Source organism: Apteryx rowi, unplaced genomic scaffold (assembly GCF_003343035.1).
Source record: "Apteryx rowi isolate R43461 unplaced genomic scaffold, aptRow1 scaffold_133, whole genome shotgun sequence".
NCBI lineage: Eukaryota > Metazoa > Chordata > Aves > Apterygiformes > Apterygidae > Apteryx > Apteryx rowi.
The window spans coordinates 328,776-356,403 of NW_020447564.1; the positions used below are offsets into that span (position 1 = coordinate 328,776).

General features: G+C 39.5%; 1 protein-coding gene across 2 annotated transcripts in view; it reads left to right on the top strand.

Annotated features, from left to right (window-relative positions):
- The first annotated feature begins 487 nt into the window (after positions 1–487).
- STAB2 (stabilin 2) overlaps positions 488–27,628 on the top strand; it is a 97,601-nt gene continuing 70,460 nt past the window's right edge. Inside the window, exons 1-10 of one of the 2 annotated variants that reach the window (XM_026056772.1) lie at positions 488–609; positions 4,807–4,940; positions 5,720–5,835; positions 10,569–10,654; positions 11,500–11,569; positions 13,977–14,072; positions 14,366–14,491; positions 17,150–17,346; positions 18,379–18,512; positions 24,804–24,937. In XM_026056772.1, coding sequence (XP_025912557.1) covers positions 526–609; positions 4,807–4,940; positions 5,720–5,835; positions 10,569–10,654; positions 11,500–11,569; positions 13,977–14,072; positions 14,366–14,491; positions 17,150–17,346; positions 18,379–18,512; positions 24,804–24,937 — 1,177 coding nt within the window. In that variant the 5' untranslated portion in view covers positions 488–525. Of the gene's footprint in view, positions 610–4,806; positions 4,941–5,719; positions 5,836–10,568; positions 10,655–11,499; positions 11,570–13,976; positions 14,073–14,365; positions 14,492–17,149; positions 17,347–18,378; positions 18,513–24,803; positions 24,938–26,969; positions 27,003–27,628 lie in introns of those variants that run through there. The other variant, XM_026056770.1, reaches the window with a different exon arrangement.

Here is a 27,628-nt window from a genome sequence, read left to right on the forward strand (position 1 = left end):
TAGTACTTCTCCCAGAACTACATTCAGGGGACCCACCCTTATGTTATAGAACTGATAAACCCACTTTCAGAGAGTCTTAACTCTGCCTGAGATCAGTTGAACAAATGTAATGATAACAAGAACAGCAGTTGCTCCAATCCTCAGTTCATGTCCGCCCAAAAGAAGAAAACATCTTCTGTCATAACCGTTCAGTGTCCTTGTTTTTGCACTGTCAACAACTTCAGAGAGAGGGATAAATGAACAGAGCCCTGTCAGGATATCCTGTCATTCAGTTAGGAAGAGTTTATCCAGCTTTGCAGTGAAATTTTTCAGTGAAGACCCTGCATTTTGGAATTTTTCCTGTCTAAAATTCATATGCTGCATCTTTCACTCATTTGCATTCAGGAAAAGAAGGGAAGAGTCATTTTAAAGTGTTTGCCTAAGAATGCAGAAAAAGTAGTAACTCTAACAAACATTCATTTTATGTCATAATTCTATTATTCGTGTCTTAAGGACTCTGAAGAAAAAAAATTCAAGTTCTTCACAATGGAGAAAAACCTGGTTGTTTTATTCCTTACGGTTTCTTTGGTTGCAATGAATTTGGGTTCAGCATCGCAAGTCCCAGGTCAGGTAAGAAGCAGCTTTTTATTCAAATAATTAATTTTTATATGTTTGTATTACATTGGGGGGGGCATTTCAATATTAGAGAGAGAATAGTTATCAGATACTGTATCTTATAGGAGAAGGCCCACCGGAACAGTCACTGATACCATATGATACTGAATTATAAACCAACAGTTGTATAATTCAGTCCCCTGAAATCAACAGAACTTCATCTATTTATTCCAGATGAGAATCTGATGTAAAAGACGTGTCATGAGTATGTTGAAAAAGTCTCTAAAAACTGATGAATCTGGCAATAGGTTGTAGCTGACATATTCATCAAAAGCAACAAAAAAAGCCATTAGATTTTCTGATATGTCAGAAGACGAAAGTAGAAATTTGCCATAGCAAATATTATTCACTCTATTAACCACAAGGAGGAAAAGCTATTTTGGCAGGTGGAAAAATACTATGGAATTTAGCCACTGAAAGTAATTGTATAAAGTTGTAAATTTAAATATGAGATTTGTAGACTTTTGGGGAACTTGTGCCCCAAAAGCATATGCCATGTACAAATCTTTCGGATCTGTGGATCCATTTCACAAAATGCATTTTCACCATAGTTGTAGTGAGGAAGAAAATGTGTTACAAGTCTGACCAAGGAATTAGACATGCAGACATTTACTCATTTAAACTACCTCACAACAAGAGGCTTTAAACTACTGCTTTCTGAGATAAAAGAACACATGTGTAGAACCTGGAGAAAGGGTTGGAAAAGGTGAGGGAAAGTAAGACAAAAGGACAGGGAGAAACTGTGTCAAAAATTCAAAAAGGAAATCCTCATTCTCAGGGTTTCTTTTTAAATGGAAAAATACTTTGAAAAATCTAAATGAGCCCTGGGAAATACATTATCTTATTCTGTCTTTTAAAAAGGACCATTTACAAACCACCTTTCTTCCATTTTTCCCAATGGCAAAAAGGGAAAATGAGGAAATGAGACGAAATGGAAATAACCTCACTATTTTAAATCAAACCCTTTTTAAAGCTGGGAGGGAAAGAGGGATATAATCTATTTAGATTTTGTCTTTCAAAAATCTCTTTGAAAATATTTTTCAAAAATTAAATTTTGCAGAGGAGGAATATTATTGGCAGGGGTGCTTTTTTCATGAATAATACTGCAGTGAAATAATTTCAGCCATCCCTACCCAGCAGCTTTTTATTTCTCAGCCTTAACATCCTACAAGTCCAGGAGTTTTTACAGCCTCAAACTCTTAATGACTTACCCTGCGCCACTGTGAGGAGCAAGGTTTAAGTAGTATACTCAGATAAAGACTCAGATAAAGCAGCAACCACTCCACGTTTATGATGATTCTTCAGCATTAATCATACTGCTTGGGCTCAGTGGAAATATTCATAGGAGCTGCGCTGTTTATGTTGTATTGGTTCTTGCTATGGTGCCTGGTGAGTCTTGTGTTAAGGATGAGTTGTCTAATCATCACACTAGTGCTGAGGAGCAGGGTTTTGAAAGGCAATGTGCTTTAAAGGAGATATGGGCTTGAAGCATTGAAGCTGCCTCACGCTGGCACCTTGCAAGGCAGTTTGGAGGAGAAAGTGAAGTGCAGAGATGCTCTGCCAGCATCTGCAGTAGCCACCCTAGACCCGAAACCCAAAGAGCTGGAGCTGCTGGGTCCTGCCGAGAGGGCAGGCAGGCCACGTGGCACAGCACCACTCACCACTGCTTTGCCGAGTGCTCTAATGAGTGCTATCCAAATTTTGTCCAAATCTGGAAAAAGGTCTTATTTTTATTTCAAAGATTTCTGAAATACATCTGCACTACAGTAAGAGATTTCACCACCCAAGTATAACCCTGCCTCATTTGAAAGTTGCCCAAATCGGTTTTCAACAGTACATTTATAAAAATTAAAAATCAACAAATAAATAGACCTCGGAATGTACTTATAACTGGGTGATCGTTATCAAGTGGCGTCCCCCAGAGCACATGCAATTTAATCTCCTTATCACTATCTGTGATGCACCCTCACAATCTTTATTATTGAAATGTGCTGCTATCACAAACACTGAATGAATGACAACTAGAAAAGGGGAGAAATTCAGAATTACTAGGCTGCTGTACACCTAGAAATCCTGCCCAAAGCATTAGTGTACCTGCACAGGTCAACTGTGAGCTTCTGCAATGAGGCTGCAGTATCCCACATGTGCAGAGCAGGTCCAGTACTGTCTGCATAGCACATGGGTTGCACACGCACGCACTTCTGTGTGGGAATCCCTGGAGAGAATTACTGGAGGTTATCCATCTAGCAATGAACAACAGAACCACTCTGGCATCATGACAGGACCTGTCCCTGGAAGTGATGACTCTGAAAAGACCCTTGATGTCAAACCAGCTGAAGCTCCTGCTGTGACACTGGTGCACAAAGTGTTAGCAGGTGATCTGACAATGCGGGGGATGGAGTTGGGAGTACGCAGGTCCGATTCATTACGCACTGGAATTGCTCAGACAGGCCAGTTATGACGTTCCCAATTCAGGAAGGCTATTGGCAAACTGGGCAGGCTCCAGAGGAGGGGTGGGGGATTGAATCAAGAATGAGGAAGCAGGATTCACAGCAAGGAGTTCAAGAAACTGTATTTACTTAGTTGCACAAAGAAAATGTACTTTGATCTCAGGCTGTAAGTGTTCATAGGAAGTGAGCAGTAAATCTGGTAATAGAACAGCTTCCTAACTATCATACAAAATATACAAGAGAAGTGGCTGTAAATTGAAGTGAAACAACAACTGCAGACAAATTACTACACAAACAACATACCAGGGTTTGTTGTGAATTCTCTATAACTGGCAATTTCAAATCAAATGGATGCTTTGTAAGAATAAATTTTATGTAAGGAGCTCCAGTACCCTGTGTTATTTTCAAGTATGATTGTCCTTCTGGCTTTATAAACTTTGAAACTACTTATAACCTCCACAGACTATTATTAACATATGTAAATATTTTTAAATGCATGCTGCTAGAGCTGGTTCCTACATACATGCGCACATGCACACACACACACACACACTGTGGGCAGGTAGAATTGCTCAAGATAAACATTAAGCATTTCCTTATGTTGGCCTGGCAATGATTCAGACATGTTTGCCATTATCTTAATTGACTATTTAATTAAAATCCTATTCAGTGAGTTGACTTAAACTGTACTGTATTAGGTAGGGAAGTCTGTCATGGTCAATGTTGCTTGAGTGAATTAAGACCACCTACATAGATCCATATGTAAAAAACAATGGATAAATGGTTATCTTAGAACAGGAAAGTGGCACACTTTACAACGCTACAAACTGCTAATTTCACTTACTATTTTTTGTTGGCTTTTTAAGACCATGTTTTGTTTTGGATCATTTCTCATCATTTGTGCATTATGAACTTATTTCTACAAATACTCAACAGGAAGACAGAAGAGGAAAACAACATTAGATGGAGTTCAGCAAAGACTTTTTGCTTTAAAATAGGTTGAGTGATATTATAGCAGAAAGCAGAGATCATTTTTAGTATATGGACATTTTCAAAACTGTCGTCTCTACAACCACAAAATACAAAGCTTCGACTGTGACAATAACCTAATCCCTTTCTCCTTTTAGCCACCTTCTCAATTCATTCACCACATATTCACCCTTCAAGATACAGCAGTGCTGATAATAGGAAACCCACCTTTTGAAAGGAACAAAGCCTCATGTACTGCTCTGTGTGCACAGAGCAAAGAGCAACTTCCTCTACACCTAATGTTTAATTTTACCTTTGAATGAAGAAGGTACTTGCTGGTACTTGTCTTTCTCCATCCTGCTTTGTGATTGTAAACCAGTTTCAGAATTAATGCTCAATGGGCTAATGCTGTCTTGGTAACCCAGCGTTTTAAGTATGCTGAACTTAGCATTTGCTGATAAAGCATTCTTAATAGAAATATGACATTTAGAAGGGCTTATCCTACAGTGTTTGAAAGTATTTTGTGCAGAGAAGCCCACTGTAAAGACCTAAGATGCAGTCTATTTAGCCCTAGAGCAGGAGTTTGTAACTGCTGAATGAAAGCTTACGGCTGTGAGTGAGAATAAAACTGAGTTAAGCTTATCATTTTTCGTCAATGCCACTGGGGGCAGAGTTAGGTCAACTCTGAAGGCTTTTTCTTTCTTTCTTTCTGATTAATGTTTTCCTATTATAGATGAAGAAGCAATGTGATCAAAAGCTGCTCATTCGAATGAAAACTGAATGTCTACCTTGCTCTTTAAACCTCGAAACCCAGTGCCCTGCTGGATACACCAAAATTACCAATGGGACTGGGATACCAGACTGCAGGTAGTTAGTTCTTCTGTCAAAGCTTTTCACCACAAGTATTATTCTCCATGAATTAGAGAACATTAATTTGTATTAGAAATGATCTATTCTATGCAATTTTCTTAACAAATGTTTACCATTGACTTCACCAGCTCCAGAATTCAAGTTTCACTTAGAGTAGTTTATGCTCAGGTTAATCAGCAAATGATATAAAGAAGAAAATGAACCCTGGTACTGATTGCCTATGAAATTTTCTTTTTGAGTGATATCATAAAATGAAATTCTTATTTATTCTGCAGTTACTCGATAGGAATGATATAAATGTACAAATAATAGATTGGGGGGCAGAAAGGACAGGAATATATTTCTCCAAAAAACCCTGAAATCATGTCTGATTTACAGAGCAAAAAAAAGGGGGGTAAATGTAAATACTTATTGGGTATTGGGTGTTTTGGGGTAAATGTAAATACTTATTTTGAGCTTACTTAGCTTTTTAAAAAAACCTTGATATTTACTAACTTTTTTAAATGCAATTTCAAATCAAAACTTACAGAAACTGTTGTATGTAGACTGCAGAAATTAAAAAGGATAAATATATTATGCGAAGAAATGGCTCCAAGGATCTTTTTAGACCTTGCTATATAATGTATGTTTTAATGAAGAAAAAAAGTCAGATCAATAAGACTACGTTTAAAGTGCTCTTCTCTGACGCTGAAAGGAGAAGAGACAGTTAAGAATTTCATTTATCCCCACAGGAGGCTTTTAAGTACTTTAAAGCAACTCCAACTTCTTTTCCTCAGGTATTATCTAGAAATTAAAACACACACTCTTTCTTTTCCCGGATGTCGGCATCTTTGTACAAAGGAATTTGAACAACCTGAGTGCTGTCCGGGACACTGGGGCCCAGACTGTATGGGTAAGCTCCTTTTTGACAGAATTTGAGTGGAAGTACAGCAGTGATTCTTCTTCATTTCAGAAACCGTTTCCATGAGAAGTTTGCTCCCCAGAGTTTATTATAGGATTAGAAACAGAGAGCAGTCTTCAGCCAAAACTTAGAGGATTTGGAGAAAAACGTGTTCAGAGATTCTTCTAAAAAAATAAAATAATGGAAAAAAATCCAAAAACTCAGGAAACCCCCCCTTGGTTATGAGATTTTCAAATCAATTTGTTTCAGTCAATGGCTACAAAATGACTTTTCATTTGGAAGGATTCCTATAATTTATTTTTAAAATTAAAGGTTTCAACCTGTAAATTAAAATGTTTCCATTTAGATCACAAATGCTCTCTTCTGAATTGTAAATATTTCTAAATTGTTTTATTTCTTTACTTTTGACTTAAGGTGGTCTTTTCTTTCAGTTTCACTTAAAACAGTTTTTCCCTCCAAATTTTTAAACAGCCAGAAAATGCTAAAGGCCATTTCTCAAGCAGCAATAATCGGGAGCGCCTTTCCTCCAGTTGCCCCTTCCTCAGGAAAAGCCTTTCAGCATCTCCTTAAGTACTTCAGGTTTCCAAAGTGGGCATCAAAATACTGAGGAGGTTTCTCTGCCGAGGCAGAGCATTTCCTTCTTTAGTTAAAGGAGTCAAGGTCTGGTTTAATACCTCTGAAGTCCTTTTATCTATGAAATAGTTAAAAATAATTCTAGCTTGACCCAAACTGTGATCTAAATAACACTCATTTATTTACTAAAGCAAAATCATGAAAATCCAACTTAATGCTACTTCCGTAGGAAAATAGCTGAGGATGTAGTGTGTGGTTCTGTGTTCCTGTGAAGATAACTACTTTTGTGACTATTCACCATTTTTCCATCAAACTGTCACCCAAGTGTCAGCAGTAGAAAAGCAGTGCTACATCTGACTATCGTTGCCAACCTCAGGGTGCTCTGCGAGACCATGCAATGCGCTACCAGTGCTTCTAGAGAGCAAAAGAGTTCACCACCCAGCCGGACCCCAGCCTTGCCTGCACCCCTGCAGAAGGCTGTGAAAGCAAGGAGGCCCTCTTTTCCTTCTAATAAACTTCCTGGCCCTAAAAAACAAAGCTTCTGAAAATCAAGGTCTCAGCATTGTTCCTGCTGTCACTTAGAGGAAGATAACAGCTCTTTTCATTATCGCAGTTTCCCTCAGAGCGTACAGCACGCCTTGCAATGTGCAGAGGAAAGCCAGTCCTTCCTGAGAGTAGAGAAAAAATCCCTGACTTGGAGTATACTTCACTTTTAGCATCTGATGGCAATACAAAATAAGGTCTTAAATAGCACTCTGACTTCCTTAAATGATAGCATGTGCTGAAATCCATGTGCGAATGAAAGACACGTCTTTCCCTTCCCTTCGCTTCCCTGCCCGCGAGCCCCCGAGCCACTCTCGCTGCCCTGGAAGGGAGAGGCAGCACAGCCCTGCCTGGAGCACCCAGGAAATCAGCCTTTCTCAGGCCAGGGCCTGCCCGGGCCTCTCAGCCTTGCAGGTGCCCTGCACCCCGGCCTGCGGAGCCTCGGGTTCTGCTCCCTGCTCCAGCCTCTCCACACACGTCCCTCGGGCATTGCCAGAGCACAAACCGCATCCCTCTCCCTGCAGGCAGACCCCCTTGGTCACCAGCCATGAGCTTACCCACCCCGGGCCCATGTCAGACATGGCAGGGCCAGGAGCTCAATTTTCTGAGTCCATAAGTTGGACGTATCTTGTAGGAGACTTGTTCTAATTCTCCAGGAAACTTTACCGGCCATGAGGGTCACATCTGTCTGCCCGTAAGCTTACCCCATGTGCCCCGGCCTGCTGCCTGCCCACCCTGCAGCCTGGCGTTTTTGTCCCACTTCCACTGGGGAGCTGCCCACCCCACACAGGCACTTATACCCAGGGGCAGGAAAGGGCAATGTCCCAAAAAACTCCTCCCAGGGAAAAAGAGCACAGCTTTTTAACACTTTCAGCATCTACCTGCATTGTCCAAAACAACAATGGCACAACTAAACTGACAAGAGAAGCTGCCAGTCCAAAATAGCCTGCAAGTAGGGTTTTTATTTGGTTTGAAGACACAGATACTTACTAGAGACAATCTTTTTTCATATTCTCTATATCAACCGAACAAAGATGCTAAAGCTGAAGGAGCTCATGTGCACAGCATGTGTAATGTATGGGCCTCTGTGGGAGCTAGTGTCCACCCCTGCTCAGGTTCCCCCCCGAGCAAATATTAGGATGGTCCTAAAGAAAAGCCTGGGTGCAAACTGAGAGGTGCACAGAACGGGCAATTGAGGAAAAAGTGCTATAAGAATAAATAACAGCAAAGTGAATAGAAAAGAAAAGTCTAGGAGAAAAGACAATAAACCAAATTATAGCAAATCATATCATTCAAAATATCTCTTTTTAGAAAATTCTACCCACTATTTCAGTCTGCAGGGAGTCAGGTGAAGATAAGTAATCCAAAAGAAGGTTACACTTTGAAAATACTTGTGGAATAAACTCTATGAGGGAAAGAAATTGATGTATTTAAACTCTTTTGGGCTAGGTATAAAAATTTGGCCTCCAAACTACTATATCTGTAAGAACTAAGCAGAAAACACCCCTTTTTACTATTTTTTGAAAAACTTCCTAAACAAAAACAAAGAGCTTGACTCTTCTAAATACTGGTATTATGCCCAGATGACTATGCTAGCATTACTCTAGTGTCCTACCGACATCCAGGAGCAGAGTCCTGAGTGCTGCCTCCTGCAGAGGAGTGACCAAGAACAAGTGCTTTATCTGCCTGACTAAACTTGTTAAACAATATGGTAATTTGCTAAATTTCTGATAAAGATAAAGTTGTCCCTCGGCAGTGCTACCAAAACAAGTAACAAGAGGTAGTGAAGACAAGGGGAAGCATAGTGAATATCAAAAGCAAAAAAATGTTTTGTCAGTAATTTTTAAAGTATCCTTTCTTCGTATTTATACCATCAACTGAGTTTTCTCATGTTTTCCCTATTTGTACATATTTAATAAAAGCATCAGTTTACTGAAACAAACTTCTTTTCATCTATAGCAACAATTGAACAGTTTGCATCTGTCAGTCCTAAGAGCGAGACAGAATTATCACATAATACTCAGATAATAAGATTCACTGAAACCTACTATCTAGATTAGAAATATATATTTATTACTTTACCTCATTCCTAATTATTTTGTCTCAAATCTTAATAAACCATCTTATTTCAGCATGCATGAGGTAAACTGAACTGAAGTTTTCATCTGTAAATATTTTGGTTTTTACAGAAGAAACTTACTCAGATCCAACAGACCTCACAGACTCATCATTAAGGGATAAATTGAGAAATATTGATAGATTGGTGTAAAGCCAAATCCTTGCTAAAGTGAGGTGTGTGTATATATATATTTATATATATATATAAATATAAAAATAAATATATATATATGCATCCCTTATTTGCTCATCACTCTACCCAAATTAAATTCACTTTCATGAAAACTTCCGTATCACTTAAAAACTCAGAACCTGGATTAAGTTACTCAATAGGGCCATAAATCTAGTCCTGCCCCTCTCAACAGGAGGAAGAGTTTCAACCCACACAGAACAAATTAAGATTCTTTATTACCAATAAATCTGCCAGTAAGGTATAGTGGAGGAGCTATGAGGGCAGTAGGAGTTTGCTACATTCAGGTACCACCTGCATCAGGATTATGCTACCTAAATGGATACTCCAATTAGGCTGATAGCTTACAGGAAGAAAGAGCTTATGTGAGGGAGTTAATAGTTTCCACAGAGAGGCTGCAAAGCTATAAAAAACAAGGATATTCCTACAAGGGAAAAAATATCTGACAGAACAATTTGACTAAAAATCACTGCAATATGCATTTTCTATACATAATCTTTTAGTAAAATTTTGAATATTGCAAAATCTCAACCAAAAATTATATTATTTTGATTTGAAAATGTAGTCATTGTTTCTTATTCTCTCGTGTTGGCTGGGGTTTATGATCAGACTGTCTCACGTAGTGCACCACAGCTGTAATCACAGTTTTAGCATCAGATGACCTGAAGAGAATAGTGCATCTTTAGCACACAAGTTTTACCAATGACCACAGCCCACAGGAGAGAACTGGGTCATGAGATATCCAAATTCAATCTCCAAGAGGATTTGAATCAGATATCAAATATTACAGTCTTATGGGTGCCATCAGGGACATGAAAAACTTTTCACATAAAGCAAATACAATTTGTGAGGATAAGGAAAGCATTTTATTTAAACTCTAACTTAGTATTAGATACAATTTTGATAGCAAATTTTCAATCAGTTATAGCTGTATTCATGTACAGAATAAATGGTCAGGAAAACTCCACTTCTATCAAAAAAAGCTAACTTTTTAAAGCATGTGCAGAAAGAGGTGGATCAGTGTAGAAAAATCAATACAGTACTTCAGAATAAGAAAATGATTTTCTGTTTCTTTGATTATAGTAACTATGTTAAGCTGAAATACAAGAGAGAGGTGATGGCCTCAGTGAAGCCAATATTACAGCAAAGATATTCAGGCAGTTCCAAAATAGTAGCCATCATCTGAGCTCCTTGTCTGACCTGAACGCCTAAAGCCTCTAAGGCCTTCACCACTGCTGAACAAGTGCAAGCATAAGGGTCAGAATGAGCTGGCTAATTGTTTAAACATCGTCATTTCTAGCATGTCCAGGAGGAGCTGCGTCACCATGCAACAAAAGAGGACGCTGCTCTCAGGGTATAAATGGGGATGGAACATGCACCTGTCAGGTATGTCCTTTCTTTTTTAAGAAAAAAACAAAAAAAGCATATAATCTCTGCTAAGAAATAATACATATTATGCTGCATCAATACATTAAAGGAGAGTATTTCAGAAACAGCAGAGGTGATCTGCTTGGAGGTTTTTGCTTGGTTTGTACTAAACTTCACACTGTTATTTCTAAGTTGAGCATGTTCAGGCAATATTATTCAAGAGCTCTTCATCCTGTCTTCTCGAAACAGGTGCTTTGAATTCTTATTCTTTAGCATGTGCTATTGCTTATGAGTCCTTGCCCTAATTAGAAAGGACTTATACTTAGGCCTATATGCTCAGTATAATGTTCCTTTGATAAAAGTACCATGTGCAGTGCTTAATAACTTCAGTCAAAAAGATCAGAAAAAAAAAATCAAATGAATCTGGTCTACTTCCTCCTCTACTGGTTAATTTTTCCATTATATCAAAAGCACTCCTTCTGCGGACATGTGAAAAAGAGATGGAGAATGACAAATAGTCAGAAAATACAACCTAACAATTATAATAAAGCTTTGGGCATTAGGCTTGATTACTGTTCTTTATTGTTAACTTGATGTTCAGAGCACCTGGTTTGATTTGAAGTATAAGAGCTAAAATTTAAAAGAAAAAAACTCAGAGAGGAAAAAATCATTCAAATACTTTAGTTAATGTTTTCTGGTATTGCAGTAGTCATTTCTGATTAGCTAACTGATCCTTTCACATTGTAAGAATTTTTTTTTTTTTTGGTAGCAAAAGATGTTGTTTTCGGGCTGCTGTATGTGTATCTATCTGTATAGACATAGATGAGAGATTTAAGGTTTGATTTCCTTTCTGTAATTCACAGAAAGGATTTGGTGGAACAGCCTGTGAAAAATGTGCTGAAGATCATTTATTTGGCCCTCACTGCACATCAGGTAAAGTCTGAGCTTTCTTTATTGAAGTGGGGGAAAACAGGGTGAATGAAAGCTGGTTTTAGATACTATGAGATAATAGTGGAATGGGTAGAGGATCTGAGTTTCCCAGTAAGAACTGCTATCTGCTTCTAGCAACACAAGAGAGGGGGAAAAAAAATACACACCTGTTCAATTTCTTATTCACAAAGTGGCTGGATTCAGCTCAGAATTGTACAGACAACAGTCTCAGGGAAGTGTTACAAAAACATCTTAATCTTATCTTTAATATCTTTGTTTTAGCCAACAGTCAAATAAATTAGGGATTAGAATCACTTTTGTCACCTTATGATAATTCCAAGCATGCCTCCATCAGAGGCTTTCCATGTTTTCCAGTTATCGTTCTAAATGATAATTTCCAGTTACCTGTTCTAAATACAGGAGATGATTATGGCACCTAAAATATTGGGTGGGAACTTATCAAATGCATATCTTATAGAATGCATAACTTAGAGTGATTTAGAGTTTTTTTGTATGTTTTTTAAATAGGTCTACTAACTGGAGCATCTGTATTATGTCATGCAGTACTCATGTGGTATTGAAATCAGTATGTGTGACTCAACAAAATGCCATTCTCAGTCCAGCCAAAAGTCCTATAAGCTTCATATACCATCTACTGGAAGCCAGTAGTTGATATCTAAGGAAAGAGTAGATGAAGCCAGAGGTTATATCCAAGTCACCTCATTTAATGGCTCCTACTGGTCCCGTCCTCCATAAATTCTCTACTTTGTCTCTGAATCCAATTCTGTTTTTAGTCTCCACAACATTCTGTGCAAGAAGTTCCATAATGGAACTTCTTCTTTTTTTTTTTTTTTTTGACTGGTTGATCATTTCATTGGTTGCTCCTATTTAAATTAGGAGAAAGGGAACGTAGCTTGAGGGAGGAATCAGAGCTATGTGCACTATTCAAGATAATCATAATAGCATAATATTTTATGTTCTGTCCATTTCTTAATGAGTTTTTGTATTTTACTTTCTTTCCTGACTACTTCTGAGCATTAAACAGACAGACTCGGAAAATTGCCTGCAAAAAATATTAAGAAAGGTCTCTTTCTTAAATGGTAATAGCTCTTTATGTCCAAGTGAAACTCTCTTCCCTCAAGGCCCACAGAAAGTTACTCCTAAAAAGAGTCATGAATGGCCCTATCTTAAATAACCCATGCTGGCTTTTCAACATTAATCCTACACCACTGCTGATTCAAAGGACCTTTTTTCCAGCAGCTGTCCACTGGATGCCAGTGTTGATACACATAAATGCAACTGAGCCAACTGAGCTATTTTTGTTAATCAATTTAATATTGTTAATGTAATTACTTTCCGCACAGCTACTAAAGGACTCAACTGCATATTAATTTAAGGATCGTTTTACAGTTCAATCTTCAGATATTTGAGCTATTCCAAGTTCTTTAAGTACCTGTAAAGACTGTACATTTTTTACAAACTTTTTCAGCAATACCTTTGACATCGCTGATGTTTATACTAGGACTACTGACATAGGTAAAATATTACTAATGATTAAATGTAGATGCTTTGCATGAACACAGCATATATTTGTAAAGGTAAGTGAATAAGCTACATCACTACAGCTTAAACATGAAGTCACCAATATAACAGTGCACACACTACAGGCTTTTCCTAGTGTAACTATTCAGAGCCTTTTTAAAAAGCATCATTACCCTAATTGAAATAGTTCTATTAAAAAGCTTTTAAGTATACATAAGGCTTTGAAAATCATTTATAAAGGAGTCTCATAGTTGCCTGGACTCTAAATACAGAGTCACAAGATTTGCTTGCAGAAGTGACAGAATATAGGAACTAACAGGACCGAATAAGCCCTGCTTCAGACCTAAACCTATACAGTGACTATCCTTTAATTAATTAAATTCTGTTTAAAAAAAAAGATCACAGAACTCATATCTTTTTGAGGTAAAAAGAATTAAAGCAAAAAAGAGCAATTTATTATCTATTTGTTAGCAGTTTTGAGAATAGCTTATATGTTATATTCAATTGTGGCTCTAGACTATGTTAAATTTTGTGAGTTTTATGGTATTAGCAAGTGCACTTGCTAGTTAGTTTGATGTTTAAAGCATAGGTCCACATATTAAACCTGAAGATTTTGGGACCCTCAGGCTATTATCAGCCAGCAAAAATCAGTATCTGTTATTTACTGTTGTATAAAGCTGTGAGAATTGATCTTCTTGTTAATGGAAGTCATAAATTCAGGAACTCATGTCAAAGCTTGGTTTTGAAAATTGCACTTTGTAATATTTCACAAGTGTGGGCCAGGACATTATTTGCCATGGATAACCACTAAACATTGCTTTCCAAACACTGCTATTATTTAGTAAAGCCAATCCATGTCTCCATGTAGTTTGCAACTGTGTTCATGGAGTATGCAGCAGCGGAATTACAGGGGATGGAAGATGTACCTGCTTGTCTGGATACCAAGGGCTCAGCTGTGATCAGCGTAAGTATACTGTTTTCTGTCCAACAGCACTGATGCCATTAGAATTGGTGAGAATGAACATAAAATTAGTCTCACATTAGACACTCTAAAGCAACTAAACATACACCCAGCCTCAAACCCTTTATGGGAACTTCCATAACCATCATCACCAATTCAATCACCAGAGTAATGACTGGAGCAGTAGGACCAGCAATCCCTACATCAGAGGTACTTTGAACTGGTAAACTGCAGAATGCAGTATCTCCTAGCGCAGTATGCAGACAAAGCTTAACCTGTCACCCTCTGTCCCTCAGCAATAGCTGAATGCAAGGCCTTACAGTGCCCCGCAAACTCCAGGTGCTTTGCTTCTACTGAAGATGGAACAAGGCTGGAATGTACATGTCTGCCCAATTACCACAGGCATGGCAAACAATGTGAACGTAAGTAATTTTGATGTCCATTGAGTTCTTAGGATACATCTCCGTTAGTATTTTAGTTCAGATCAGGAGTGCACTTTTGAAACAAATCTCACTATTGTCCCCAATTATCTGTTCTTTGGTTCATATCCCAGAGCAGTCTCAGAGTGCACAAACCAGGTTCCTTCTGGATGAAACCAAACTCTAAAAGGTGCTCCAGAAGCACATCAGTCCAGCTGCTAACAGGCTTCAGTCCATACAACTGAAGGAAGGTACTCAAATCCCCTGAAATGCACAGTGTGGATATTAGGTCAGCAGCGCCAACTGCTGTTCTTACAAATCCACTCCCATCAGGTCAGTCTACCTGCTAAAGTGTGACCACATAGGTTGCTTCCATAAAAATCAACGATAGTAACAAAGGGCTTATATTTATTGAATGTCTGTCATATGGTGGCTGAGTTTCACCACTAAACATAAACCCTACAGTCAAGTAAAGTTCATTTTAGTCTTTCCTATTTTTCATGAATTAAAGTTAATAACACCTCAGCTAGAAGTAAAAGTCTTCAGTAACGTTGTCTTCCTCCACTCCTCAGCTTGCTCTTGAATGCTGAAATTGACCATATTACAAGAAATCCTATTTTCTTTCCTGTACTTACACATCTAACAGGACCTGCTCCTCTTCCTCTTTCTAGACCAATTGCAACAAAGAATCTGGTTGTATCTGATGCTGAAAACTCTGTCTAGCAAATTTTACCTTGGATCATGCTGGAAATACTTCTTATCCTGTCTGGGAATACTTACATTGTAAATATAATCCTCCTGGTCCTAACTGTGGTGCCCTCCCCTTTGAGTAGGATTAAAGACCACTCAAGAGCAGGACATCAGGGGCCAGAAAGCCACTCGTGGGGGAGGCTTGAGGTCCTTCAAGTAGGCAACATAGACAGTGAGCCACAAAGAAACTGCAGTGACCCACAGATGAAAAGGATGTTAGTATTTGCCCTCTCTCGGCTTTGGATTGATGCAGCCTGCATGAATGCTGTTCCTCTGTCCTAGTGCCTTTAGATACAGGGGTCACCCGTGGCTTAAAGCAGTCTCTTTTACTTTTGCTGGAAAGCAGAGGACAAGCAGCTCCAGCACAATTAAGTACATAAATCAGGAGAGCAGTGGCTGCCCCAGACTCAACAGTGGTGTTGCTTGTTCTTGATTTGAGCATATGAGGGAGTGTACACGTGTGATTTTGCACTGGACCAGAAGAGAAGGCGAGCAAGAGAAGGTGAGCCAGCAATGTGCCTTGTGGCCAAGAAGGCCAATGGTATCCTGAGTATTGCCAGAAGATTGAGGGAGGTAATCCTCCCCCCTCTACTCAGACCTGGTGAGGCCACATCTGGAGTACTGTGTCCAGTTCTGGGCTCCCCAATACAAGAGAGACGTGCAGCTACTGGAGCGAGTCCAGCGAAGGGCTGCTAAGATGATTAAGAAACTGGAGCATCTCTCATGTGAGGAAAGGCTGAGAGAGCTGGGACTGTTCAGCCTGGAAAAGAGAAGGCTGAGGGGGGATTTTATCAATGTGTACAAGTATCTGAAGGGAGGGTGTCAAGAGGATGGGGCCAGACTCTTTTCAGTGGTGCCCAGCAACAGGACGCGAGTCAACGGGCACAAACTGAAACACAGACAATTCCATCTGAACATGAGGAAATACTTTTTCACTGTGAGGGTGACCGAGCACTGGAACAGGTTGCCCAGAGAGGTAGCGGAGTCTCCTTCTCTGGAGATATTCAAAACCCTCCTGGATGCGATCCTGTGCAATGTGCTCTAGGTGACCCTGCTTGAGCAGGTGGGTTGGACTAGGTGATCTCCAGAGGTCCCTTCCAACCCCAACCATTCTGTGATTCTTTAAAGAGCTAAGCTGAGAGTCATCAACTCTCTCAGTCCCAGCTGAGGGGAAAGAAAAGAAGAGACAAAAACAGTGAGCACCATCACCTTTCAGGGGAGTCCCTAGGCCTGCCACCTTCCAGCTGCAATGTGTGATTGACCATATCCTAAACTGGACAAAAATGAGCATGAAGATGCTCTCCAAGCACTGCTGGATTCTGAACAAGGACAAACAATGCCATTGCCTTGAAGAAAATGGCTCATGGAAATGACTAATAAGCTTCTAGTCTGGTCCTGAAACTGTGAAAGTGTGGAAGACATGGCTAAAGTACTTGCTGGCCAGTTTTCCGTACAGCTGAACAGATGACATTATATTGTTTAGTCACCGGAAAGAAAACAGTGAAGGCCTATTATATTGAGAAATATTTTCCTACTGATCTAACATGCGCTTAAAGCTTTTACTGACTTCATCTCACCTACCTGACCTTCTCTGGTTAAAATCCACCAGAAAACAGGGAAATAGTTGTGATACTTTAATGAGCACATTACATGTTTTAATCTGCTAATAACTCAGTTTCCCAAGTTAAAGGATCATTTCTGTATAAAAGCAAACAGTTGGTTGCTATGTTAATATAAACACATTCCTCCCTTCTGTTTTCATGCTGCCACAATACTTCAGGCTTGACTATTATGAGAAGTTTAGTCTACCCAGGCTTTGTTTGTCATTGAGATGCTCTGCTAGATCCTTGTGCTCAATTTTAGAATCTTGGGTAATAATTCATTTACTTCCTCCCCTTTTCTTTTTCTAAGCTATCAACCCATGTTCCAAAAAGGTCTGCGATTCCAATGCTGACTGCACTTACCTTGGACCAAATCATCACAAATGTACCTGTAAAGAAGGTTACAGAGGTGACGGTCAAGTCTGCTTACCCATAGACCCTTGCCAAGCAATATATGGAAATTGCCCTCCACAGTCTACCATTTGCATATATGATGGTCCAGGAAAGGTTAGTGTTGAACTGGAGCCCAGAACATTTCCTACATCAACAGACTAATAATATTTTCTCTCCAAAAGGGAGCCCTGCCTAAGGCACAAGAGTACTGAAACAGGCCTCAGAAAGGCCAAGCCCTATTCCTAGCTTTGGCGTAAACCCTTTGATGACCCAGGGTCCCTTTACCCCTGTGCATGCCTGCCCCTCTGTAAACAGGAATGATAATACCTTGCATAGAATATTTTTGCCAAAATTCATCTCCCCTAAGTGGAGGCACTGAAATGAAGCTTCTCCCACTTAAGCTTGACTCATCCTCTGACTGCAGGGGGCTTGTAGGACAAGTAGGCTTCTTACACAGGTACCTCAGATATATGCCTAAAGTTAGCATATTCAGGAAAGTAGTCTGGATCTTTGAGGACTACCGATGAAAAGCACCATATAAGGTCACATATTATTAACACTGCTGGGAAGTGGCTCAAGTTTCCATGTTGTAAAACTTCCGCCGCTGACAAAGTGTGACTTCAGAAGACTATGCCTGTTTTGCCTGGCCACCCTGAAAAGCTGAAAAGGGAGTCATCTAGGGTTGTCCTGGAGTTCATAGTCGTATAAGTTGCTCCACTCAGGTGTCTCGCAGTGGTCTGCATGTGGCTGGCAACCAGAGCTTGATGCATTTCAGTAATGACATTGTAATGCCTCACTAGTTAATGATATGCTTCGCACTTCTTTTGGGAGGCAGAGGACTGTGGGAACAAAGATAAAAAATCTGACCTATCCACACTGATTTGAAATGTCCCCTGGTCACAGAAGTGAATCTAAAGGCTTTTATCTGACAGGGATTTATTGGAGAACCAGTAATTTTCTTGAGTGGGTAAAGCCTAGAAGGGAGTTGAATAAATATGGATAAGCTTTATATTTGCATCTGACACTAGGTGATTAACTAAGGCTTTTGAAGTTCACTGTTTTTAAATCCTAATTCCAGAAAAAATGCTGAAATCCACAATTTGTGTATGTCTAATTTTTCTCTCCCCTCCTGTTCTTCTGATTTAGTCCCACTGTGAATGCAAAGAACATTACACAAACTTTGTACCTGGAAAAGGATGCAGCATGGCAGACATCTGTGAAACTAACAACACCTGCCATAAGAAAGCTAAATGCTCAATGACTGCACCAGGACAAATTATGTAAGTCTTTTTCCTTGTTAAAGCTTTCACTCAGATTCTCCATCTTTTCTCTAGTAAATAGCCTATGAAAACAAATCCAGTGGATGAACACCTCCTGAAGTTATCATTAATGGTGTCCTTATTGAGGACAAATGTACAAAATTTAGTGGGTTTAGTGTCAACCAGTTAGCACAGTTTTAGATTTCGTCAAACCGTTTGCTAATACCTATAAAGTTTTATTTTTATCGCTCTCAGAGGTCATTTCTTCACTAGTAAATAAAAAGGGCCAAGACCTTTTTATGTTTCTTAGGGCAAGCAGCACAGTCTGGCTCACAGCTGAAGTCTCTTCCTCCTCCAAAACAGAGTACAGGCATACCTCCGAGATATTGCGGGTTTGGTTCCAGACCACTGCAATAAAGCGAATGTCCCAATAAAGCGAGTCACACAAGTTTTTTGGTTTCCCAGTGCATATAAAAGTTATGTTTACACTATACTGTAGTCTATTAAGTGTGCAATAGCATTATGTCTAAAAAAGCAATGTACATGCCTTAATTAAAAAATACTTTATTGCTAAAAAATGCTAACCATCATCTGTGCCTTCAGTGAGTCGTAATCTTTTTGCTGATGGGGGGTCTTGCCTCAATGTTGATGGCTGCTGACTGATCAGGGTGGTGGTTGCTGAAGGTTGGGTTGGCTGTGGCAATTTCTTAAAATAAGACAGCAATGAAGTTTGCCGCATCAAGTGACTCTTCCTTTCGCAAAGGATTTCTCCGTAGCATGTGTTGCTGTTTGATAGCATTTTACCCACAATAGAACTTCTTTCAAAACTGAGAATCAATCCTCTCAAACCCTGCCACTGCTTTATCAACTAAGTTTATGTAATATTCTAAATCCTTTGTTGTCATTTCAACAATGTTCACAGCATCTTTGCCAGGAGTAGATTCCATCTCAAGAAACCACTTTCTTTGCCCATCCATAAAAAGCAACTCCTCATCCATTAAAGTTTTATCATGAGATTACAGCAATCCAGTTGCATCTTCAGGCTCCGCTTCTAATTCTAGTTCTTTTGCTGTTTCCACCACATCTGCAGTTACTTCCTCCACTGAAGTCTTGAACCCCTCAAAGTCATCCATGAGGGCTGGAATCAGCTTCTTCCAAACTCCTGTTAATGTTGATATTTTGACCTCCTCCCATGAATCACAAATGTTCTTAATGGCATCTAGAATGGTGAATCTTTTCCAGAAGGTTTTCAATTTACTTTGCCCAGATCCATCAGAGGAATCACTGTCTATGGCAACTATAGTCTTACAAAATGTATTTCTTAAATAATAAGACTTGAAAGTCGAAATTAGTTCTTGATCCATGTGCTGCAGAATGGATGTTGTGTTAGCAGGCATGAAAACAGCATTAATCTCACTGTACATCTCCATCAGAGCTCTTGGGTGACCAGGTACATTGTCAATGAGCAATAATATCTTGAAAGGAATCTTTTTTTCTGAGCAGTAGGTCTCAACAGCAGGCTTAAAATATTCAGTAAACCATGTTGTAAACAGATGTGCTGTCATCCAGGCTTTGTTGTTCCATTTACAGAGCACAAGCAGAGTAGATTTAGCGTGATTCTTAAGGGCCCTAAGATTTTTGGAATGGTAAATGAGTGTTGGCTTCAGCTTAAAGTCACCAGCCGCATTAGCCCCTAACAAGAGAGTCAGCCTGTCCTTTGAAGCATTGAAGCCAGGCACTGACTTCTCCTCTCTAGCTATGAAATTCCTAGATGGCATCTTCTTCCAATAGAAGGCTGTTCTGTCTACCTTGAAAATCTGTTGTTTAGTGTAGCCACCTTCATCAATTATCTTAGCTAGATCTTCTGGATAACTTGCTGCAGCTCCTATATCAGCACTTGCTGCTTCACCTTGTACTTTTATGTTATGGAGACAGTTTCTTTCCTTAAACCTCATGAACCAACCTCTGCTAGCTTCAAACTTTTCTTCTGCAGCTACCTCCCCTCTCTCAGCCTTCATAGAATTGAAGAGATTTAGGGCCTTGCTCTGGATTAGGCTTTGGCTTAAGGGAATGTTGTGGCTGGTTTGATCTTCTATCCAGACCACTAAAACTTCCTCCGTATCAGCAATAAGGCTGTTTTGCTTTCTTATCATTCGTGTGTTCACTGGAGTAGCACTTCGAATTTCCTTCCAGAACTTTTCCTTTGCATTCACAACTTGGCTCACTGTTTGGCGCAAGAGGCCCAGCTTTCAGCCTGTCTTGGCTTTCGACATGCCTTCCTCACTAAGCTTCATCATTTCTAGCTTTTGATTTAAAGTGAGAGACGTGGGACTCTTCCTTTCACTGGAACACTTAGAGGCCATTGTAGGGTGATTAATTGCCCTAATTTCCATATTGTTGTGTCTCAGGGAATAGGGAGGCCCGAAGAGAGGGAGAGAGACAGGAGAACAGCCGGTCGGTGGAGCAGTCAGAACACACACAACATTTATCGATTAAGTTTGCCGTCTTATATGGCTGAGGTTCATGGCGCCCCAAAACAATTACAATAGTAACATCAAAGATCACTGATCACAGATCACCATAACAGATAAAATAATAAAGAAAAAGTTTGAAATATTGCAAGAATTATCAAAATGTGACACAGAGACACAAAGTGAGCACATGTTGTTGGAAAAATGGCGCCAGCAGGCTTGCTTGATGCAGGGTTGCCACAAACCTTCAATTTGTAAAAAACACAGTATCTGCGAAGCACAATAAAATGAAGCACAATAAAACAAGGTATGCCTGTAACTGCCTACTGGCAATGGTCCCTGGTACACACTATCCCTTCAGCTGTGCCTGAGCATTGTCTGGGAGAGCACTAGCTGGTGGGGGCCAAAAATATGCTAGGCAGCATGTTAAAAATTAATCAGTATTAATTTACATGGGATAGCACTTGAACCCAGGCCTTGGCCCATTTCAGTATATTAATATAGATATAATCAGGGAATCTGACCCTCATGTTGTGAAAGCAACACCCACCTAGGCAGATTCCTCAAAGCTTTGAATCAAGCATGTGAGAAACAGCAAGACCTCTGGCAGAATATCTTTTCCAGTACATAAATTTGCTACACAGATCTCATAAGGAAAGTCTGTTTAATGCAAAACTTATGAACAATATATTAAACCAAAGAATTGAATTACATATTTCTATAGTCCAGTGATGGCTAGCACTGGGTTTAAAGAGGTACACTTGAAGTGTTGATTTTCAGGAGCTGAGGGTTAGAATGTGAAAGACAATAGAGAACTTTAATTATAAGTTGGGAACAAATTACTTGTCATATAGATCTATAGATAAAAAGTGTTCACTTGGGAAAGTACTCTTGTTATCTGTTCTTGCTTCATCATGCACCTTACTTTTACAGTGAAATACTAACACCACTTTCTTGTAAATTAATGTGCATTTCAAACAAGTTTATCTAGACTATACCCTAGTTCATTTCTGGAGCATGCTATAATACTCAAAAACTGTATGACCCTTGTGACAGCAGCATAACAGTAGAGCCAGGTGCAAAACATTTAAGATTGAATAATATTCCTATCTGAAGTCAAGACCAAAATCCAAATTTTTATGAGTTGAAAAATTAAAATACAATTCCAGATCACATCAGTCAGAACCTTTCTTTCCTAATTTATCACTTTTTCACTGTTGCAATTCAATTTTCAACAGCTGAGGGATTTTTGACAATTTCAGAGTGGGAAAACTAAAAATTTATGGTTGTGGGGGGAAAAAGCAATCCAAACTCCGTGCATATCATTCATTCCCTGACCTTTAATGCGGGGGGAAAAAAACACCGAAGAAAGGAGTGGCTTTCTAATCAAACTAAAAACACCTATTTGGCAAAGCTAAAACTATACTGAAAAGTTTCTAATTTCAGGAGAATCCACTTGTCAGAGAGTAATTTTGGAAAGAAAAGCACTGATTGGTACATGTGGGCACAGTAAATTAAGTCTTTCCAAAGCTCTAGTTGTGATACCTGTGACATTGTTACTGTATTTTGGCTGCACCCAAATTTTAAATGCTTTTTTTTCCTCCTCCTTTCTTTTTTTTCTTTTAACTCCTTCTAAAACAAAAAGCTGTAGCAGAGCCCTCAAACTGGCTCAAAACTTCCTTTCCCTTTTTTTGTTTTTGATGTTTTTATTAAAGACACAGTTGCACTGTTAACCTCCCCCATGTCATCACTTCTGCTTCCTCCATAATCAAATGATTTGTACAGGAATAAATCTCTTATGTACACAAAGAGGTCATATTTATGGTTTGTGAACAATATAACACAGCAATCCTCCCCCCGCCCTGGAAAAATCGAGATTGTCTCTATTTCTGTTCCCATATAGATCTTTTCTGAGTGAGTGCTGACACTGTCTATGACATTGCTTCAGCAAAGTAATTACAGTCAGCCTTGCCCTGAAGCTAAAAAGCTTCAACTGGTGCAGAATTACACTGCATATTAGACCATGTGTTCTTTGGTTTCCAGGCAGAACTAGCCTTCCCTCAACTAACCTTCATTATTACCTTTTTCTCTTCCACTCTTAGCTGTACCCTGGCTCTGCCTTCAATTTAGAAATTAACAGCTTCATAAACCAAACCTCTTTTAGACAAGACTGAAGCAAAATAGAGACACAAAGTTGGGATTTCTGTCTCCAGAAAGAGATAATTCTCTTCCCCCTCCTAGGTAAACTGAAGTAGTGACAGTTCCTCAGTCTTTTCCAGTCCTACCTATACACTTACCATATAGTTGTTAATCCCTTTAAATATAGTTGGAGTTGCTTTCTGTGTGTGCTACATGTTGACAATTGCCTAGTTTAATTTTAGCCACTGAAGATGAGTAAATCACAGAGTCAACACCTCCAGCCAGTCTCCCAGGCGCAGCCAAGCAGCAGCAGAATTTCTAACAAGTGTAACAAACAGAGCCAAGACTGGCAAAAACAGACGGCCTTGATGGCCGCTAACTTTAAGACAGCTTGAAAGAGTCCAGATTTTTGGAAAGTGCTAACTGCTGCTTCCTATGAATAGTCGGGTTCACATAAGGTCAAGGCTTACATAAGTCCAAGATGCTTTTTTGAAAATAACAACCATTTGTACCAACTAACACCTAGTAACAAGTACGAGTCAAACACATGGACAACCAATGATTTCTTCCCCACCTCTCTTGCAATGCTGAGTTCCTTTATGGCCATAAGATTCAATTTTTGTGAGGCATGTTTCCTCTCTCACGCAACAGAAAATGTCAGACTGACACTTGGGGTTGTTCTTTCGTAAATTTCCTTTAGGTTTTGTCTTGGTTGTAACTAGCTCCTTCAAATGCTGCCCATCTCAAGGCAATGCCTGTCACTCTCACAGGCACTATGACCCAAGACGGCTCTGGAAGTCCATAGCACCGCATGAACTGTACATGTACTAATGCCTCTCACGGGCTGTAGTCCCTAAGGGGTAACTACAGTGACTGTGTTTCAGTAAAGAAACAGCAGCAGCAAAAAGTATACATCTGAAAACATGACATTTCATACTCCAACAACTTAAGGGGAAAAAAATCACATTAAACTACCTTGCCCAAAATGATTGCATTACTTAAAGGGCAGTGCAACAAGCACAATCACTTTGCTTTGTTGAAAGGATTGACACCACTGGCTGCCTTTTCCTACAAGACACACATCAAACTTTAACATAGTGTTGGGCACATACAGCTATCTCACGGGATCCATGAGCTGCCATCACCCCCCTCATATGCAACTGGCATTAATCCTGCTGAGGCTAACTTAGTGAGAGGGGATTTCACATAAACCTGCTGCCTGGCATGGCTGACAGAAGGACCTCGCATCAGGCGAGCAGCTACCAGGCTTCCCTAAGCACCAAGAAGCGAAACATGCTGAGTAGGCAGCTCACACAACCAAAGTTTAAAGCAGCAGGGATTTAAGGGCATCTTTGCTGCAAAGTGATGCAATTTCACATTCATCACACTGCATAGTCTGGGGCAATATAAGCCACAGAAATGGTTACAGGAGCAAGGGAAATCTATAGCTGGTCAAGAGGTGAGTAAACAATTTCATATCATTATCTGGTAAGTGAAAAGACACATACAACATCCATTCACCAAATGGTAACTTGACAGCATGCAGAAGCAAAGATTAAATTAAAATGTATTGGTTGTTCCTGAAAATGCTTTCAGAGAAGCAACTAATAATACCTGGAGCAGGTTTAGTTAGAGCCTTGCTGTTGCCGCAGAGCGCACAACTGTGTGTCAGCACACAACTGAGGTCACAGTCTCTTCACAGGTGCACTTGCCAGGGGGGCTACGTCGGGAACGGCTTTGTGTGCTATGGGAACATCATGGAACGACTTAGAGACTTGAATGCCGAAGTGGGAGGACAGTGGCAAGGAAAGCTGACATCTGCCTTATCTCTCATGGGTAAGTAACCAAATAAAACCAAAGTCAGCTCTTGATGGGTGGATTAATCATGCCCTGACTATCCCCCCCAACACCCCTAGCTGTAGGACAGTGCTGCTTAGAGGCATGAAATAGAGCACAAGCTATTCACCACAGACACCCTCTGGCCACTCAAAGCAGCCTTTGCTCACTGTGCAAATCAATCTACAAAAATTTTTAAGTAAAAGTGCTAAATATGTTCTCACAGCCCCACTTGCACATCATTTTGTATCACCTGTGGTTTTTGCCTCATCTGGATCATCTCACTTCCTCTCCCTCCCAATCATTGCATTGGATAACGGAGATGTGATCTAAAACAATGCAAAGAAATACACCAAAAACGTCAAGATTCCCAGTGGGGTCCCTCTTACCTAGTACCCAGCTGTCAGTAGTGGCATTGTTCTAACCAGGAGGAGGGTCCAAGAGAGAATCAGGAAAGAAGGGAGAAGTGAGGGGAAGAGGATGATCCCATCTGTGGTCTCCATCACTCTCAGGAGCTTCCCTTCTGACCACACCAGAGTGCATCGGCAGCATCTGAGCAGCTCAGGGTTGCCAAATCACCTGCATAGCCAAGGTGGAGTCCCAGTCAGGGCTCACAGCCTAAGCGTCCTCCAGCAAAGCATCTGAAATGTCCTGCAGAGCTGCGTGAACCAGGAGAATGGACTGCAGAGTTGCCAGAGCTCTGTCAGAAACCTTGCTTGGATTCAACATAAATCCACGTAGTCCATGATCCTTCAAAAAGAGTGTTTCAAACTCAATGCATTGGCATTTTCCAACAGAAATCTGACCTGTTCTATTATCGTTATTTTAGAAAAGTATTAAGGCACGGAGAACCTAATTCTTCAGCCACACATTGGCAAACTGGGGTATGTAACTTTGGATACTGACTCATGTTACCCCTCACTATCTAGTAGTAAATTTACATTCACCATGACATAATACTCAACAGCAGCAAAACAGCTGTCATTGTTCTGTATATCATCTAATTGTACAGGTTATTGATAATATGTTTCAGATAAAAATGATGAAGGTTAAGAGGTGAGGGAAAAAAAGAGCTAACTTCTCAAATTAGATTGTAATGTACAATCCCTTTCCAAAGCAGATCCAAGTACTTACTGTAGTGGAATTCAATGTTCAAAAAAAATACAGCCCTTTAATCAAGATGAAACTGCCCTTTGCAAAGCAGATGAGCTGTAAATTCCTGGTATTTCTGAGGTTTGGAAGTATATCATGAGAGTAAGAGGAGGAAATGGCCTAGAAAGAAGTAGAGTAAACAGGAGGGATGGTTACAGTGGAAGGAATTGCTGATAGCAGGGCAAAGAATTTGGAAATGAGGAGAGAATGTGCATTTATATGAACTGCAGAACTGCTCTTGAGAAATGGAAGGCAAATTATTTGTGAACCACCTATTAGAAGGGGAAGAAGTATGAAAAAGTGTTAAAGGATTTTTTCAGTTTTGCTAAGTCACTCTCCTCGCCGACAATGTAAACATCAGTCTGCAATTGTACCAGGATGCCAAAAAATGGAGATGTCCAAAGAAATGAGTCTAGCCTTTAGCAGTTATTGCAGTCACCATGCGAAGAAAGCAGAACTGTCCTAATCAACTTCAGTTGCAATCCCACAAATCTCAGCTTTGAACAAACACTGCTAGAATTGAGTGACATTTTTTAGTTTAATTTGTAAATATGAAAACTTTCCTCATGTTTAATATAATTTACTTGCTTCTTTTCACTAAGTCCAGCAATTAAAATAAATATCCTTAATTCCTGACCAGAAAAGAAGAGGAATTCCACATAGCTGACTGAGGACAAAACCTGGCAGTGACCTTAATATTCAGCAGTGAAAATTGAAATCCCTTGCTTCAGCATTGAGTACTAGTCTGCAGTTTCTCTATGGTTCTCCTTATGCGTCTGAAAAGTGCCTGACATGCTGGGTGCCACCATTTGCTAACAACAATCCAAATTTTATATTGCTTGATTAAGTTTTGGACATAAATGCACCGTTTGATTTATCAGTCAAAAGCTACAAAGACACATTAACTGCACAGGTTATTTTGTAATATATTCATTCCACATTAATGTCTTTCAAAAACTAAGTAGAATATATAGCAGAATACTCCACACTGTATTTTAAGACAGCATATTAAGCTGATTTTTAAGATATATACTCCAGTACATCATACCTATAATGACTGTAAAAATGTTTTTAGTTCTAATTTTAAACCTCTGAAAAAAGGGCTGAATATTAGAAATATTTAATGGCTTCAGCTACAGAATCCAGTGCTGTTATACTGCTGTCTTGGAAATGGAGGTACCATCTGGGTAGCAGATGAACTTTAATTACCTTGCAGTGCATCATTTTTTATTTTTAGCTATGTGTTTGCTGATCCTTGCATTACCAACAGGTTATCATCAGAATTCCCCTCACCCCACAAAGACTGAATTAATTTAAAGTAGGAACCTGTTTCCCTGTAAAGACACTAATGCAACTCCAAAGAAGCCCTGTTTTCATGGCCATCACCCTGGTTAGCATGCTATGGAATCTGGGTTACCAAAAAATATTTTGAATATTTTGCCTCAGTATATATCAAATATGCAAGTGCACCTAGATTATGCATCCGCTCTGCTTCTCATCTTTCAACACCAGATTTAAAAATCTTAAATTACCATTTAA